This window comes from Pristiophorus japonicus, chromosome 17 (assembly GCF_044704955.1).
Source record: "Pristiophorus japonicus isolate sPriJap1 chromosome 17, sPriJap1.hap1, whole genome shotgun sequence".
NCBI lineage: Eukaryota > Metazoa > Chordata > Chondrichthyes > Pristiophoridae > Pristiophorus > Pristiophorus japonicus.
Window position 1 is genome coordinate 80,661,299 of NC_091993.1, and position 19,018 is coordinate 80,680,316.

Sequence of the window (19,018 nt, forward strand, 5' to 3'; positions counted from 1 at the left end):
GTGATGGATTTGGAGGAGAGAGGGCAAAGGAGCTAATGTAAAGTTTGAAATAACCAAGGATGAAGACTTGCTTGGTGCCGAGGCTAAGGGTCGAAAGAAAGGATATTGTGAGAAATTACATCTTGCAGTTAGTAGACAAGGAGGATTTTAAAGCAGGTGTAGAACAGGACGAGTTGCTTGAAGGAGGAGTAAGAGGAGAGGCCAAGGTGTGACTTATGGGTGTGGGCCATACCGCCACTGCTGTGATTTGATCAAGAAGGTGGCTTCAATAAAGGAGAAAATCTTGTCCATGAGCCAACTTTTGGTCAATGGCAGGATGTCAGTACAATTATTCACAATGAGGCCATGGTCATGAGTGTGTGGACCTTTTGGAAGGAAATACAGATGACCTGCCAGCGACAGTGGTAGATTGGGTTTTATTGAAGTGAAGTTGGTGAAGTTAGCCGCCAGCAAACCTGTTAGATGGGAAGTTGTTGATAATGGAGGATGAGGCAGTTGGAGTTGGTCTTGGTATGGTAAAACAGATTGAAATAGTGTCAGGATGTTCTTTATCCAAGATCAAGATTAAGGGCTGGTTTCGGTCCTCTGCCACTCCTGTTAGCTCCCCGGAGGAGAGGCAATGGCGGCGGTAAGCACTCCTGGACAGGGGGGCAGCTTCTAGCACCCCGCCGGGACATTTGGTGCCGGTTTTGAAGGGGCGTGGAACATTACCACCTGGAAGTGACAAGCTGGTGTGCAATATCCCCGATTGCGACACTGGCTCGATTTCTGGCTGCCGCCCAATCTGTAGCACTCCGTAGAGCGCCGTGTTGGCATTCCAAGCTTTGGTAGCCACAGTGAGGTAAATAATATCGACCTCAGGTAAGTGTGATTGTTTGATTTTTAAATTTCTGTTGTGGTTGTGAGAGTTATGTATTGGGAATGTTTTTGGTGGGTGTTTTTTTTTGCCCCTCTTCCGGCGCTCCGAGGCTGGCTGTTTAGTTCGAGATTTTCGCTTGGTCAGCCGGCCTAGCGCCCTAAAAGAGGTGTGCAACACCTCCCTTGGCGCTCCACTCCAAACTCTAGGCCCATCTGATAAATTTTACAGCGGCAGGCACAATCCATTTGCCAGCACAAAATTTACCGCTCCGCCCAGGACAATGCTGCAATAGTAGCGTGGCCGAATTTCACCCCCTAAGAGGAGAAATCAAAAGGGATCAGCAACTATACCATCAGGCTACAAGAGATGTGGAACAGGATTCACATTTTAGGAGGCAGCTTTGACATGGAACCAGAAGGAGTATTTGCAAGAAGGATACAAACAGTTGTTTTTCAATAAAATTGCAATTAGCACCTCCAGTAATGGATTTATAGAAGGTATAAGCAGAAATAAAGCTGATCTACAATTCTTCAGAATGATCAAAGCAATGAACAGAATTTTTATAAAGTTGTCAGTGATGGCTCAACCAAAGTGCATTACTAAATCTGATGGAATAAGAAGAGTAACATATGAAACAAATAGAATAGCCTCAGTTATTTGCCTGGTATGCATCGATGGGTCAGAAGAGTGAAAGCAACAATTGGGAAGGTAGTAAAGAATTATCAAAGACCACCTCAGTGTCACGTGATCTGTGCATCAGGCAGCAGCAGCTCGAGCATGCCACTAAAACTAGTATAAAAAGAGCTACAATCCAAGAATTAGGATTAAAGATGAGAAAGAGATCTAAGAAATTAGTTGCTTTCACCTTTCCAGTATGCTAATATTTAGTGGGGAGTTGCATTCTTCACTAGCACCACATGGGGGAGTTTGAAGTTTATGGGCTTGGGAGTCCTGTGCCTCTGCACTCTATTCCTAATACCTGTAATTCAAAGTTATCTGCACAAAAAAATTTGAACTATCTAATAATTTGAATTAAGTAATATAAATAGCAGATCAAAAGCAAGAATTTAGTGCTAAAAATTTTTGAATGACACGAGTTTGAATTAAAAGTACACAGCATGCTTAAGATTGTCCAATGAGGCATTTATGTGATGCTCGTGTATGCTATGGGATGCACATTGCGTTGCTAACCAATCCCTCTTTGGGCGAGAGTCTCCCAAAATTGTCAATTCATCTGAGCGCTGCTGCTGGCAACTCTGGAGTAAATTATTTCACATTCGTGCTTCTTTAATTTCTTGGAAGGCAATAGCCATGCTGCACGGCAACAATGGGACACATAACTCTACTTTATCGCTGAGCAGGCGACGCTGGTGTGGGTCTACCTGCCCAATGGCTTGTGCATTGACAGACCGTTCCTGAACTCACTCAGACATTACTGACCTCCCTTTGGCTCAGAAACGAGAGGAAAATACTTGGGCTGGCCTCCAGCCTGAAATTTAAACGGCTCAACTCAATCTACAAAAAGAAGTAAGAAATCCGAATCATTGAGTTTCAACGCCTGAAACAACATGAATGCTTTGGACCAAATGCCAGAAAGGTCAGCAACACATCTCTTAAAGGGACAGGGTATCTGTAAATAGCCCAATTTTTAAGAGGAATTCCACTTCTGCAATATAACAATACTCCTCTAGAGCATTTTGTTTGTTTTTTTCCCCCTCCTCCCCTGAAGTCGCTCAGTCTCGCTGAGGTTGTTTCCCCTTGCAACAAATAGTCCTGGGCTATGGTTCCCTGGCACAGGCCTTCATTTGGGTACAGTTACCCTGGCAGTGATCCTTGCTGTCATCTAGTTCCCCTGGCACGAACTCTTGTTGGGGCCCAGTTCCCTTGGCGTTGACGCACGCTGAGGTATGGGACAATTGGCACAGCGCTCACTGTGGTATGGCTCCCCAGCATCAACTTTTGCAGGGGCCCAGTTCACCAGGCACCAACAATTGCTGGGCTCCAGTTGCCCTGGCCCTGACTCTCACTGGGGTACAGTTGTCCTGGCACTGACTCTCTCTGGGGTACAGTTGCCCTCGCACTCGACTCTCACTGGGGTACAGTTGCCCTGGCACAGACTCTCACTGGGGTACAGCTGCCCTGGCACTGACTCTTACTGGTGTACAGTTGCCCTGACACTGACTCTCTCTGGGGTACAGTTGCCCTGGCGCGGACTCTCACTGGGGTACAGTTGCCCTGGCGCGGACTCTCTCTGGGGTACAGTTGCCCTGGCGCGGACTCTCACTGGGGTACAGTTGCCCTGGCACTGACTCTCACTGGGGTACAGTTGCCCTGGCACTGACTCTCACTGGGATACAGTTGCCCTGGCACTGACTCTCTCACTGGGGTACAGTTGCCCTGGCGCGGACTCTCACTGGGGTACAGTTGCCCTGGCGCGGACTCTCACTGGGTTACAGTTGCCCTGGCGCGGACTTTCACTGGGGTACAGTTGCCCTGGCGCTGACTCACTCTGGGGTACAGTTGCCCGGGCGCTGACTCACTCTGGGGTACAGGTGCCCTGGCGCTGACTCTCACTGGGGTACAGTTGCCCTGGCGCTGACTCACTCTGGGGTACAGTTGCCCGGGCGCTGACTCACTCTGGGGTACAGGTGCCCTGGCGCTGACTCTCACTGGGGTACAGTTGCCCTGGCATGGACTCACTCTGGGGTACAGTTGCCCTAGCGCGGACTCACTCTGGGGTACAGTTGCCCGGGCGCTGACTCTCACTGGGGTACAGTTGCACTGGCACGGACTCAATCTGGGGTACAGTTGCCCTGGCACGGACTCACTCTGGGCTACAGTTGCCCGGGCGCTGACTCACTCTGGGCTACAGTTGCCCGGGCGCTGACTCACTCTGGGCTACAGTTGCCCGGGCGCTGACTCACTCTGGGGTACAGTTGCCCGGGCGCTAACTCACTCTGGGGTACAGTTGCCCGGGCGCTGACTCACTCTGGGGTACAGTTGCCCGGGCGCTGACTCTCACTGGGATACAGTTGCCCTGGCACTGACTCTCTCACTGGGGTACAGTTGCCCTGGCGCGGACTCTCACTGGGGTACAGTTGCCCTGGCGCGGACTCTCACTGGGTTACAGTTGCCCTGGCGCGGACTTTCACTGGGGTACAGTTGCCCTGGCGCTGACTCACTCTGGGGTACAGTTGCCCGGGCGCTGACTCACTCTGGGGTACAGGTGCCCTGGCGCTGACTCTCACTGGGGTACAGTTGCCCTGGCATGGACTCACTCTGGGGTACAGTTGCCCTAGCGCGGACTCACTCTGGGGTACAGTTGCCCGGGCGCTGACTCTCACTGGGGTACAGTTGCACTGGCACGGACTCAATCTGGGGTACAGTTGCCCTGGCACGGACTCACTCTGGGCTACAGTTGCCCGGGCGCTGACTCACTCTGGGCTACAGTTGCCCGGGCGCTGACTCACTCTGGGCTACAGTTGCCCGGGCGCTGACTCACTCTGGGGTACAGTTGCCCGGGCGCTGACTCACTCTGGGGTACAGTTGCCCGGGTGCTGACTCGCTCTGGGGTACAGTTGCCCGGGCGCTGACTCACTCTGGGGTACAGTTGCCTGGGCGCTGACTCACTCTGGGATACAGTTGCCCTGGCGCTGACTCACTCTGGGGTACAGTTGCCCTGGCGCTGACTCACTCTGGGGTACAGTTGCCCGGGCGCTGACTCACTCTGGGGTACAGTTGCCTTGGCACTGACTCTCACTGGGGTACAGTTGCACTGGCACGGACTCACTCTGGGGTACAGTTACCCGGGCGCTGACTCTCTCTCGGGTACGGTTCCACAGATGCCAGCCTTCCCCGAGTGGTCATTCTTGATGTGTGAGCCCGGACAACGTCACATGATTGAATGTCATGTGTACATGTCATGTGATTGAACCTCCAGCAGTACGTTCAACCAAGGTTGACAAGCCGAGATGCAATTTCATATCTCCGACAGAACTACCAATGCAAAACCCAACTCTGTCGAGATGGTTTTCACAATACTTACAGCATTTTTCACATCACTTTATAATCAGCCGCATTATATATGTTTGGCATTGGCGCTGCATGGAAGCGATATAACACGAATACCAAACTGTGCATCGCACACTTGAGCTTGTGTTTACCTTTGCACTAAAAATGAATATCAGTGACAAATGTGCACTTACCATAATGGACCTAATGATGTTGCAGCAGGAAACGCAAGGGCAAATAATGGACAGAATAAATTATGATTGCAGCACAAGTCTGACAGATGAGGATTCTTGGTTAAAGGCTTGCATTAATGCACATCGAAAAATGTGTGGAATCTCCTGCGGGGGGAACTGTGAACACCAGGGATAATTTGCCTTCAAGCTTTATTCTACCATATACAATATAATCTACCAATATGACACAGTCATGGTCAAAGATTACAACAACCTTCTGAATTCCAGTTCGGAAATGCAGCAAGGCTTTAGAAAAATGTTCCAGAGCCAGCTGATGACCTCAGTTCACCTCAGAGCCGTCTTGGATATTAAAGGAATCAAGGGATACGGTGTACTGCAGGAAAGTAGAGTTGAGGTATAAGATCAGTCATCATCTCATTGAATGGGGGAATAGACTCGAGGGGCCGAATGGACTACTGCTCTTAATTCTTATGTGCTTATGTTCTCACCAGGGACAAAGTTAAGATAGAACATTAAGAGTGTGGCGACATCGTTTCCATTCTCAAATTATACATTGTGTACTGAACATGTTCAATAAATTTTGGAGTGTTGAATTGCTTACTTGGAATGCTGAGAGTCCCATGGATCTTCCAATCCGTTATGCTGCCCATCTATCCTTATGTCAAAAATCTTTCTTACTTCCTGTCCACAAACATATTTCCTGTAGCATGTCAACATCATAAAGGGAAAACTATATGTAACTATTTATGATTGGAAAACCATATGTAAACATTTTATAATAAGTCATCATCATCATAGGCAGTCTCTCAAAATCGAGGAAGACTTGCTTCCACTCTGAGTTCTCAAGTGACTGTACAGTCCAATACGGGAATTACAGTCTCTGTCACAGGTGGGACAGACAGTGGTTGAAGGAAGAGGTGGGTGGGGAGCCTGGTTTGCCGCTCGATCCTTCCGTTATCTACCTTGATTTCTGCATGCTCTCGGTGACGAGACTCGAGGTGCTCAACGCCGTTCCGGATGCTCTTCCTCCGCTTAGGGCGGTCTTGGGCCAGGGATTCCCAGGTGCAGGTGGGGATGTTGCACTTTGAGGGTATCCTTGTAACATTTCCTCTGCCCACCTGGGATACACTTGCCGTGTAGGAGTTCGGAGTAAAGCACTTGCTTTGGGAGTCTCGTGACAGGCATGCGGACGATGTGGCCCACCCAACAGAGCTGGTCGAGTGTGGTCATTGCTTCAATGCTGGTGTTGACCTGAGCGAGAACACTGACTATCCTCCCAGGGGATTTGCAGAATCTTGCAGAGACACCATTGGTATTTCTCCAGCAACTTGAAGTGTCTACTGTATATGGTCCAGAGCATGCAGAAAACAAGCGCAGGCAGCAGAAGGAGCATGCGGCAAACCAGACTCCCCACCCACCCTTTCTTTCAACCACTGTCTGTCCCGCCTGTGACAGAGACTGTAATTCCTGTATTGGACTGTAGTCACCTGAGAACTCACTTTTGGATTGGAAGCAAGTCTTCCTCGATTTCGAGGGACTGCCTATGATGATGATAATGGAAGCTACAAGGATTGCTTGCATTGGAAAATGAAAATGTCACACTAGTTGGAATGGAGTGGGTAGGGAGAGAAGAGGGTTGTTGAAACATTGCAGAGAGAGCTGTGTTCTGTATCAAATCCATGTTATAGCTAACCGAGAAGTGCTGGGTGCTGCAGGTGGATACAGAAAGTGGAAGAATATTGCATTTTAATCATTGGCACAAGTGCAAAAATACATGAAATGAAAACTCCTCAAACTATCCATCACTGTAAGACCCCTGCAAAGGTCAAATTAGATATGTACCAGGTCTGATCCAATCTGACTTCAGATACCAGTGTAAATAAGCGACAATAAAGATATTGTTGCACTTGTATGACTTTCTAGAATCTGATGACTTTACAACTTTACACAGCAGCATCAATAGCTAATAGACACTAGAGTAATTGCTTTTCAAATTAACTTTCTGCTGTTGGAAAAGATGCAGATGAGTACACAAGGAATCAGCATTGGGTATCATCACATAGGCCATGTAATCAAATTTTTGCTCATTGGAAGAAATGGTTTTAAAGTTTATGATGACCAGTGGCTGGAAGTTGTTCAAGTTTTATTAAAAAATGTCAAAGTCTTCAGACAATTATTCTAAATCCCCCAGGATTGTTTATAATGTAATTTAAGCTATGTTTTCTGGCAATTCCTTACAGAAAACTAATGATGTAAACTTCTACTTATCGTTGTTTGCTGAAATTACTTGATTGAGTGAGCTTGTTTCTCCTACAGTAATTCATTATCATACAAATAGGTTTCTTAAATTAGATCATTCCTCAGAGTCGTTGAAGGTAAAATAGATTGAATTATTAGCCTTGTATAGTTATTTAAATTAAGCAAACCTTCCCTTAGGGGTAATCACAGAATTATAGAATGAAACTGCACAGAAGGAGACCATTCGGTTGAAAGAGCTATCCAATTAGTCCCACTCCTTGGCTTTGATCCCATAGCCCTGTAAATATTTTCTTTCAAGTATTTATCTTATTCCCTTTTGAAAGTTACTATTAAATCTGCTTCCATCACCCTTTCAGGGAATGAATTCCACATCACAACAACTTAACGGGTTTAAAGCAAAATCTTCATGTAGCCTCAAGTTCTTTTGCCTGTCACCTCATAACCTTCTCTGCTCTCAGGAGAACAACCCCAGCTTCTCCAGTCTATCCACATTACTGAAGTCCCTCATCCCTGGTACCATTCTAGTAAATCTCTTCTGCACCATCTCAAGTCGTGACTTCCTTCCTAAAGTATGTGCCCAGAATTGAACACTCCAGCTGAGGCCTAGCCAGTGTTTTATAAAGGTTTAGCAGAACCTCCTTGCTTCTGTACTCTCTTCCTCTATTAATAAAGCCAAGGATCCCATAAGCTTTTTTAACAGCCATTTCAACTTGCTCTGCCACCATCAAAGATTTGTGTACATGCACCCCCAGGTCACTCAGTTTCTACACCCCTTTTTAAAATTTACGATTGAAATTAGGATGTCTAGGGACTTGCAGGGGAGGATAAAGAAAAAAGGGAAGCTTATGTCATATACCGACTGCTAAATACTGTAGAATCTTTGGAGGAATATAGAAAGTTCAGAGGTAAAATTAAAACGGATATTAGGAATGCTAAGAGAGAGCATGAAAAATTCTTGGCAAGTAAAATTAAGGAAAACCCAAAGATGTTCTAGAAATATATTAAGAGCAAGAGGATAACTAAAGAAAGGGTAAGGCCTGTTAGAGACCATGAAGGGTAATCTCTGTGTGGAGGCGGAAGATGTTGGTATGGTTCTTAATGAGTACTTTGCATCTGTTTTCACAAAGGAAAGGAGCAATGCAGATACTGCTACGGTGTGAAACTCTGGATGAAATAAACATAGTGAGAGAGGAAGTATTAAGGAGTTTAGCAGCTTTGAAAGTAGATAAGTCCCCAGACCTGGATGAAATGCATCCCAGGCTGTTGAGCGAAGTCAAAGAGAAAATAGCAGAGGCTTTGACCATCATTTTCCAGTCCTCTTTGGATTTGGGCATGGTGCCGGAGGACTGCTAAATGGTACCCTTGTTTAAGAAGGGTGGAAGGGATAGGCCGAGTAATTGCAGACCTGCTGGCCTAACCTCTGGTGGGAAAATTATTGGAAAAAATCCTGAAAGACAGGATAAATCTACGTTTAGAAAGGCGAGGATAAATTAGGGACAGTCAGCACATATTTGTTGAGGAAAGATCGTGTTTGACTAAGCTGATTGAATTTTTCGAGGAGGTAACCAGGAGGGTCGATGAGGGTAGTGCGTACGATGTAGTGTATATGGACTTTAGCAAAGCTTTTGATAAGGTGCCGTGTGGTAGACTGGTCATGAAGGTTAAAGCCCATGGGATCCAGGGCAAAGTGACAAGTTGGATCCAAAATTGTCTTACAGGTAGGAAGCAAAGAGTAATGGTTGATGGATATTTTTGTGACTGGAAGGATGTTTCTGGTGGGTTCTGCAGGGCTCAGTACTGGGTCCCTTGCTTTTTGTGGTATACATCAATGATCTAGATTTCAATATTGGGGGTATGATTAAGAAGTTTGCAGATTACACTAAAATTGGGCTGTGTGATTGATAATGAAGAGGAAAGTCATGGACTGCAGGATATCAATCGACTGGTCAGGTGGGCAGAACAGTGGCAAATGGAATTTAATTTGGAGAAGTGTGAGCTAATGCACTTTGGGAGGGCTAATAAGGAAAGGGTATACACATTAAACGGTAGGCCACTTAATAGTATAGATGAACAAAGGGATCTTGGAGTGCTTATCCACAGATCCCTGAAAGTAACAGACTAGGTGGTTAAGCAGGCATACGGAATACAAGAGCAGGGTGGTTATGCTTAAACTGTATAATACTCTGGTTGGACCACAGTGGAATACTGTGTGCAGGTCTGGTTGCCGTATTATAGGAAGGACATGATTGCACGAGAGAGGGTGCAGAGGAGATTTAATAGGATGCTGCCTGGAATGGAGAATCTGAGCGAAGAGGACAGATTGGATAGGCTGGGCTTGTTCTCATTGGAACAGAAGTGGCTGAGAGGAGACCTCCGTTGAGGTGTATAAAATTTTGAGGAGCCTGGATATAGTGGATAGCAAGGGCCTATTTGCCTTGCTGGAGGGGTCAGTTATGAGGGGGCATAGTTTTAAGGTGGTTGGTGGAAGGTTCAGAGGAGATTTGAGGGGAGGCTTCTTCACGCAGAGGGTTGTGGTCGTCTGGAACTCATTGCCTGGAAGTTTAAAAGGTGCTTGGATGGGCACTTAAAGTGCCGTAACCTGCAGGGTTAAGGACCTAGAGATGGTCAATGGGATTAGACTGGATAACCTCTTGTTGGCTGGCGCAGATATGATGGTAAGCACTGCAGGGCCAGGATGATGATCTGGACTAGTTTCGATCGCCTGGATGAGTTGGAGAGGAATTTTCCCAGATTTTCTTTCCCCAATTGGCCTGTGTTTTTATCTGTTTTTTTGGCTCTGGTTAGGGTGGAGCGTAGAATGTTGCTGTGCAAGGTGTGGGGCGGACTAGTTGGGCCAGATGCTCTTTACCTTTCTGCCATTGTTCATAGGTTTATATGTAACCTTCAGGGCTGCTGACCGAGGGCCGTGTGGCTCTTTGTTGGCCGGCGCGGACATGATGGGCCGAAATGGCCTCCTTCTGCGCTGTAGATTTCTGTTTCTATATTACCCCCTCCTCATTCTTCCTATCAAAAGGTATCACTTCACATTTCACTGCGTTAATTTTCATCAGCCATGTATCTGCCCATTTCACCCGTCTGTCCTCCTGAAGTCTGTTACTATCCTTCTCATTGTTTACTATATTTCTGATTTTCATGTCCTCTGCAAACTTTGAAATTATCCCGTCTATCCAAGTCCAGGTCATTAATATATTTCAAAAAGGACAGTAGTCCTAATACCGACCGCTGGGTAACACAATTGTATACTTCCTTCCAGTCTGAAAAACAACCATCGTATCTATGTCAGCCAACAAGAGGTTATCCAGTCTAATCCCACTTACCGTCTCTAGGTCCTTAACCCTGTAGGTTACGGCGCTTTAAGTGCCCATCCAAGAGAATTTTGGATCCAGGTTACCACTGTCCCTTTAATCCCATGGGCTTTAATTTTGTTATTTTGTGGAACTTTGTCAAACGCCATTTGAAAGTCCATATACATAACATCAGCTGCACTGCCTTCATCAACCCTCTCCGTTACTTCATCAAAGAACTTAATCAAGTTAGTCAAACATGATTTTCTTTTAACAAATCCATGCTGACTTTCATTAATTAGCCCATACTTTTCCAAGTGTCACTTAATTTTGTCCTGAATTATTGTCTCTAAAAGCTTTCCTACCACTGACGTTGGGCTGACTGGTATTTGATTGTCAGGTTTATCCCCCTCCCCTTTTTTGATCATGGGTGTATCATTTGCAATTCACCAGTTCTCTGGCACCACCCCCCCCCAGTGGCCAGAGCCTCCGCAATTTCCACCCTTCCCTTAGTAACCTAGTATGTATCCCGTCCGGACCAGGTGACTTTATTTACTTTGAGTATTGCTACACTTTTAAGTACCTCCTCTTTATCTATTTTTATTCTATTCAATATCACTTCTACCTCCTCACTTACATTTGCAGCATCCTCTTTATTGAAAACCAATGCAAAGTACTCATTTAGTGCCTCAACCATGCCAACTGACCTCACATGAAGTTTTCCTTTTTGGTCCCTAATTGGCCCCATCCTTCCCTTGACTCTTTTACTATTTATATGTTTATAGATGACTTTTGGGTACCTTTTATGGTAGTTGTCATACACTCTCTTTTCCTCTCATTCCCTTTTTTAGATTTCCTCTACTTTCTGTATTCATGTTGGTTCTCCACTGTATTATCAACCTTATATAATCCGTTTTCTGTTTCATTTTAATCTCTGTGGGCTTAATTTACCCCAGTTATCTGTGTCGTTAGTCTGGTGGCACCGCTTTTTTTGGCCTAAATTATAATATGCAAGTTTCCCTAAAGTTTGTGCGCCAGCGTAACTTGGTTACAATTTTTTTAGGTTAGGGTTTTTTTGCGTCATAGGGAGTGTTGTCTGTGCCAGTTTTTCATATTTCTGCAAGTTTGGCCAATTTCCCTTTCCCCAAGGACGGCGTATGTGACCATTCCCGAAAAACCAGCGCACATTAAAAAATCGGTGCAGAAAGTCGCCATTGTTTTTTGCGAAGTTTTGGAGGGAGTCATCATCTTCATAGGCAGTCCCTCGAAATCGAGGCAGACTTGCTTCCACTCTAAAAGTGAGTTATCAGGTGACTGTACAGTCCAATACGAGAACTTCAGTCTCTGTCACAGGTGGGACGGATAGTGGTTGAAGGAAAGGGTGTGGGGAGAGTCTGGTTTGCCACACGCTCCTTCCGCTAACTGCGTTTTGTTTTTGCACGCCGAGACTTGAGGTGCTCAGCACCCTCCCATATGCTCTTCCTCCACTTAGGGCGGTCTTGGGCCAGGGATTCCCAGGTGCAGGAGGGGATGTTGCACTTTTATCAAAGAGGCTTTAAGGGTGTCCTTGTAACGTTTCCTCTGCCCACCTGGGGATCGCTTGCCGTGTCGGAGTTCCGAGTGGAGCACTTGCTTTGGAAGTCTCGTGTCAGGCATGTGGACAATGTAGCCCGCCCAACGAAGCTGGTCGAGTGTGGTCATTGCTTCGGTGCTGGGGATGTTGGCCTGATCGAGAGCACTGACATTGGTGCATCTATCCTCCCAGTGGATTTGCAGGATCTTGCGGAGGCAGCACTGGTGGTACTTCTCCAGGGCTTTGAGGTCTGCTGTATATGGTCCACGTCTCTGAGCCATATAGGAGGGAGGTTATCACTACCGCCCTGTAGACCATAAGCTTGGTGCCAGATTTGAGGTCCTGGTCACTCTGTTCTCAGGTGACCGAAGGCTGCGCTGGCGCACTGGAGGCGGTGTTGGACCTCGTTATCGATGTCTGCCCTTGCTGATAGTAGGCTCCCAGGTATGAAAAATGGTCCACGTTGTCCAAGGCTGCACCGTGGATTTTGATGACCGGGGGGCAGTGCTGTGAGGCGAGGTCCAGGAGTGATCGTGTAAGGTCAATGCTCTCCGTACTCATTGCCATCCTCTGAACCACATTTGTTAGATCCTGCGCGGTCAAGCTCTCCTTCCCCTCCTCACCCTGGGTGTGTCTCGCTACACCCGACTGGAATTCCCAGCCTCGGACTGTGAGAAACCATGGAATGTCCCAACACTCATACCACTCAGGAAAGGGCCTGGCACCTGCACCTCCTCCAGAGTGAGTACAATAGTGGGGCTTCATCCATCCCCTCTTCCTCACTCCCATGCTCTTGGTCTGGAAGGTGGGATTGGAAGATGTTCTGCTCTTCAGGCTCGTCCGCATCTGAATCATCTGCATTGGCTTCAGCTTTGTCAGGGTTGGCCTCAAGTTCTGAAAAATATAACTGGACAGACAAATGGTTAGCAGCAGAGGAGGGGGCAGGGTGGCAGAGTCGGCTCACACAGCGCAGGCAGCAGGCTGATTTGAAGGACCACGATGAATGATAGCACATTGAATCAACCGGAGACATCCCCATGAACGGAAGTATGACTAGCCTGCGCAGTACTTAACATTTAGCAAAGCCAGACTGGAATTTGCAGGACTTACCCTCTCCCGCAAGTGTGGGCCCAGCTTGTGCAGTGGTAGTTGCTTTTCTCGAGGCAAGACTCATCAAAGCAGCGACCCTGTCTTCCAAGGGTTTCAGTGGATGCAGATTTGCCGGGCCTCCTCCTGTTTGAGTTTGTTTTTTTTGTTGTGTGCCACCTTCCTCTACAAAGATAAAAATATAACTTTTTAGAGAGGGTGTCTTTCTGCTGGGTGGGACATACGGATGGTCACATTTCCAATTGTAATTCCAGTGATTAAATGAAAATGTTACTTACACTAACTACTTAACCAATGTCCTACCACTTTTTGCACTGTCCTCCAGACCTTGGGGTGGTCACCATTGCACAGTAATCTTCTGCAAGTTGGTTCCAGCGTTTCATTTCTTTTGGTGAATCTTTTATGTGACCTGCTGGTGTCCAACTCGTGCCATTTGGCCTCAATTACAGTAACTCATGCCTCCACTTCACCTTGTGAGAAATTCTTGGTCTTTGAGCTGCGTTGCATATTGTATTGCTGCTCCGATTTTTCCACTGAGAATGAAAGTTCTCACGCACAACTGGCTCTTTAAAAATGGCCGAATGCAGACCGGGAGCTGTATGGGGCATGCACGCCTATAGCAATCCCGGCAAAAACGGCATGCGCATCTTTAGTCATTCAGGGAGCTCTAGCTTTGGATGCACTTTCTTTCCTCCTCGTTGGATGGTATCCAGTCGGTACCCGAACTATCACCACCTTGAAGGACTCCCATTGTTCAATTACAGTTTTCCCTTTCAATTTTTGATTCCAGTCCACGTGGGCCAGATTTCTTTTTTATTCATTGAAGTTAGCCCTCCTCCAGTTAAGTATTTTAATGTTGGATTGTTCCTTTTCATATTCCATAACTATTCTAAACCTAATATGTTCACTGTTTCCCAAAAGCTCCCCGACTGAAACATGTTTCAATTGCTCCACTTCATTTTCCAGAATTAGATCCAGCACTGCTTCCTTGTATTTATGTATATAGGTATAATACTACCCTTTCATTGCTGTATAGTAGATTGGAATTCAGTCTCTGCAAATGGGATCACAATCAATTTTCTGGTGGCCTCCTAGGTTTCTCAAGCTCTGTTTATAGTGGTTGGTTTGTCCCAAAATCCTACCTCTGCTGCTGTAAATTGTCTGAGTTACATGGGCACATAAACGTAATCATAGGTCTCTACCGAGTGTCAAAAAATTGCTGCAACTTCTGGTTACTGTACACCTAGAGGGCCCAAGTTTCTCCAGGAGTTGCTCCGTTTATTTTGGAGCAACTAGGTTTTTTTGGAGTATCTTAAAAAATCGCAATTCTGCCCATTTAATTTGCTCCAGTGTAAGTGAGTTAGGTTTTTTTAGCTTAGTTTTTTCAAAAGGGGGCGTTACCAGCCATTTACGCCTATTTTGGCCATTTAAGCAAGTTTAGACAGCTAAAAGTTACTCCAAACTAACTTAGGCCAGCATATGTGGCCGCTTGTGTCCGCACAGAAAAACCTTGCGGTGAGCTCAGAAATCAGCACAGGTAGCCAGAGATTGGGAGGAGGGATGGGTGGAAGTGAAAGGACCTTGCAAAGCACTTGAGGCCCAAGTTTCCACATGATTTGCGCCTGATTTTTAGGAGCAACTGGTGGAGAACGAACTATCTTAGAAATTGCAATTCTCCACATTTTTTTTTCTGCAGTTCTAGTCAGGTAGAACAGTTCTACTTTGGAACAGAATTTTTTCTTCAAAAGGGGGCGTGTCCGGCCACTGACGCCTGATTTCAAAGTTTCCACAGTGAAAACGTACTCCAAACTAAAGTAGAATGGAGCAAGTGAAGATTTTTGTAGAAGTGAAAAAACCTGTTCTACACATTAAAAAATCAGGCGCAGGTTACAAATTAGGCGTCCAGAACGAAGAGTGGGGGGAGGGAAGTCATTAAATTCTACAATAAATTATTATTTATACTTCTACAAATATTATACAAATAAATCCAACCTGAATAAACATTTATAAGCCAAGAAAAGATTAAATAAACCATCTTCCTACCTGTGTGAAAGTGCTTCAGCCATCGTTCGTTCCCGTGGGGGCGGGAGCTGTTCCGTGCGTTCCCGCCGGGGGGGGGGGGGGAGGGAAAGAGCCGTTCAGTGCGTTCCCGCCGGGGCGGGGAGGGGAGAGCCGTTCAGTGCGTTCCGGCGGGGGGGGGGGGGAGCCGTTCAGTGCGTTCCCGACGGCGGGCGGGGGTGGGGAGGGAACCAGCTGCCTCAACTTTGAGGCTTTCTCACTGCTGCAAGAAGCCTCAGTGCTGATGGCAATGTGCTTTTATTAAAAAATGTTCAAAAATTAAACAGCTACAAAGAACTACAAAAATGGCCGAGTGCCAATGTTTCCTTCACACTGCGCGAACGCTCCAACGCACACGCGCAGCGTTGCCAGCAGGAAAAAAACTAATTTAAATAGTACCCGCCACCTCCCACTCTCAAAATCGGCGCGAGTGTAGGCTCCGCCCCCCTGCACGCCACGCCAGGCAGACAAGGAGCTGCAGGGCGCTCGAGAATAGAGCGTTTTTTTTTAGGCGCCGTTTTAGGCACGATAAACGGGCGTCCAGCTCGGAGGGGCGCCCGTTTTTTTTTTGTGTGGAAACTTGGGCCCTAAACACCTTCATAAAAACATTAAAGAAGCATAAATACATTTAAAGCACCAAGCACGAAACAAAGCACAAAAATAAGCATTCAGTAACAAATAAAAAATACAAGGAAACTGAGAGGACCTGCACAAAGCACAAAAAGTGATGAGCAATTAATTAGCAAATAAAAAATAGAAGAAACCCTGCACCTAAAGCACCAAGACCAAAGTAATAAGCAACCAATCAATCAATAAATAACAAACAAAAAATAGAAGTCCTACCTTAGGGAACGCAGCGGCCCGCCGATGAGAGAGCCCATTCGGCCAGGGCTAGGGGCGGTGTGCTTCGGGTCCCTCCCACACAGCCTGCAGAGCGTCGCAGAGATTTGGGCGGCGAGGAGCTACTGCACGTACACGCACACTCTAGCGCGCATGTGCAGAGGTAGTGCCGGGACCTGGTTCCGTCCCCCCACTGGATGTGCTGTGCCACGCCGAGGCCGAAGACATCCTGAGAAGCGGGAAGAATTGGAAGGTAACTTTTCGGCGCCCTTTATAGTCTAAAATCAGCGCACCTTTTTACAAGGGGGCGGGGGGAACTTGGGGCCCCTAGTTACTCTGGTTACTGTACGTTCCTGCAGTTTATGTTCTTACGTCTTCTGAATGGCACATTGTGGAGAGGAACTTTTTATTTTTTCAATCAGTCAGTTGCACTCAAGTACAACTGGTCCAGTAGCAATTTATCAACATCAGTTGTGCCACTTGGAGATGTTTCTGACATTGATTCAATTCCTTCTATTCCTGTAGTTGATGGTGATAGTTATTATGGCAGTTTGACTTCCAAGAGCTGTTAATGTGATATAAGCAGTGGTGCCAGACTCTGCAGCTGGAGAGAGAGCTGAGATTGAAGGAATGTTAACTTCTTCCTCTGTTAGCCTCCAAATGCAAATTAATTTTGAGACATTGACTGGTGGTGAGGGTAGAACTTCTCGGGATACTGCCGTTTTTTTAATGGAGGTATCTTTTCTCGGTGCTGTTTCTTACCATCAATATGTATCTGGCATTACACATACAGACTTTTAAAGAATCTGAGATATATTGCTTTGCATAGCATGTGCTTAATTTTCACACATGAATATTCTGTTAAAGACATCTTTAATTCATGATCTGTATAATCTTGATGCTCCGATTTGTGCTTCTCTGGTAGTAATCAACAAACCAATCAGGGCTTCTGCAAACCTTGAACCTCAGTGAGCGGGATCCACACAAATGGAGCAGAGTTTTTTGTGTGACCTTGCTTGTATCTGGGTGGACAGCGTCCCTCATGGCAGTCCCCAATATTTCAAAATACCAACTTAAATTGTCACCCTTGGTGAATCTACAAATTGTCCCTATTAATATGGTGTTTCATTTTTTTTACATTTTTTTTTCCCCCTGTTCTCCTGAAGGTGCTACTTCTTGGGATACGGTTCTGTGACTGCCATCAGCCCTTTCCCAAATAGCCATTCTCGATATGAGCCTAAACAATAAGTGTTGGCAGACTATAAGATGTGGAGTGAATAACTGTTAAGCATGTTTCTGTTCTTGGCTGAGATTCACACACACAAAATGTCTAGAAGGGGTTACTAACTGTGATAAGGAGTATGAATCTGGAACATATGGCTTAGTGCAGTACCAGCAGGTTCTTTTACCCATTTCCACTTTTGGGGAAGAGCAAAACTAGAGGCCATCAATTTCAGATAGTCACCTATAAATCAAATAGGGAATTCAGAAGAAATGTCTTTACACAGTGGTGAGGATGTGCAAGTTGCTACCATAGGTAATGGTTGAGACGAACAGTATATAAAAACATAGAAAATAGGTGCAGGAGTAGGCCATTCGGCCCTTCGAGCCTGCACCGCCATTCAATAAGATCATGGCTGATCATTCACCTCAGTACCCCTTTCCTGCTTTCTCTCCTAACCCCTTGATCCCTTTAGCCGTAAGGACTATATCTAACTCCCTTTTGAATATAGCCAACAAACTGGCATCAACAAATCTCTGCGGTAGGGAATTCCACAGGTTAACAACTCTGAGTGAAGAAGTTTCTCCTCATCTCAGTCCTAAATGGATTACCCCTTATCCTTAGACTGTGTCCCCTGGTTCTGGACTTAAGATGCATTTAAGGGGAAGCTAGCTTTAGCATATGAGGGAGAAAGGAAATAGCGGGTTATGCTGAGCGTGTTAGATGAGGAAGGATGGCAGGAGGCTTGAGTCGAGCATAAATGTTAGCATCGACTGGTTGGGCCGAATGGCATGGTTCCATGCTTTATATTCTGTAATTAGGCCAATGTGGGAGCTCCACTGATGGATGTTTCTAATGCACTAACCTATTTCCACATTTTACAGAATTTAGTTTTCAAAAAGTTTATTTTCTCCCACGCTAACCCTTCTGCTTCTCCACTTCCATCTTTAAAAATCATTTGAGAATCCATCTTTTTGACCAAGCTTTTGGTCATCTCTCCTAACTCTCAAGCCATGGCACAGCGATCATTCGTTTATCGATTCTAAGGCAACTACATCCTTCCTTGGATAAGGAGGCCAAAACTGCACAGTACTCCAGGTGTTCAACACTTGACTGTGACCAATAGTCCAAATATCACTCCCAATTGATAATTGTGCGTGGACTTATTAATGGATGAGTTGGCCATTTTGAGCTGCTATGTTGGGGGAGAGGCTTAGAGCAAGAACAAAAAACTGTCTGGGAAGTGAGAACAATGCATTTCCACAATGCTCAAGGGTATTCCTGCAGTATTAACACAATAAAAGAAAAACTTCTGTCTGATTTCATCCTTTACAGATGAGAAGGCTGAGCCTGTTTCTGTATCCTGTGAAGTGGCAAGCAAACCTGGGCGGAACTTCACCTTATCTCAGGTTAGTAAAAAACATGGTAGTGCAAAAGGCTGCGGTGGCACATTCCAAGTGGAATTACTTTTGAAAGCAAATTTTTGTACCTTTTTTGTAAAGTTTGGTATTCTACTATAGCATGAATGTAGTACAGTGGTTCATATTAACATACAGGAAATAACAAAGCATATTTATGAAGCGCCTTTAA

General features: G+C 45.9%; 1 protein-coding gene across 3 annotated transcripts in view; it reads left to right on the plus strand.

Annotated features, from left to right (window-relative positions):
* Positions 1 to 19,018, plus strand: part of LOC139227820 (ankyrin repeat and SAM domain-containing protein 1A-like) — a 482,026-nt gene that overhangs the window by 226,837 nt on the left and 236,171 nt on the right. For all 3 annotated transcript variants that reach the window (XM_070858888.1, XM_070858889.1, XM_070858890.1), the window contains exon 10: positions 18,764 to 18,837. In XM_070858888.1, coding sequence (XP_070714989.1) covers positions 18,764 to 18,837 — 74 coding nt within the window. The remainder of the gene's footprint in view (positions 1 to 18,763; positions 18,838 to 19,018) is intronic.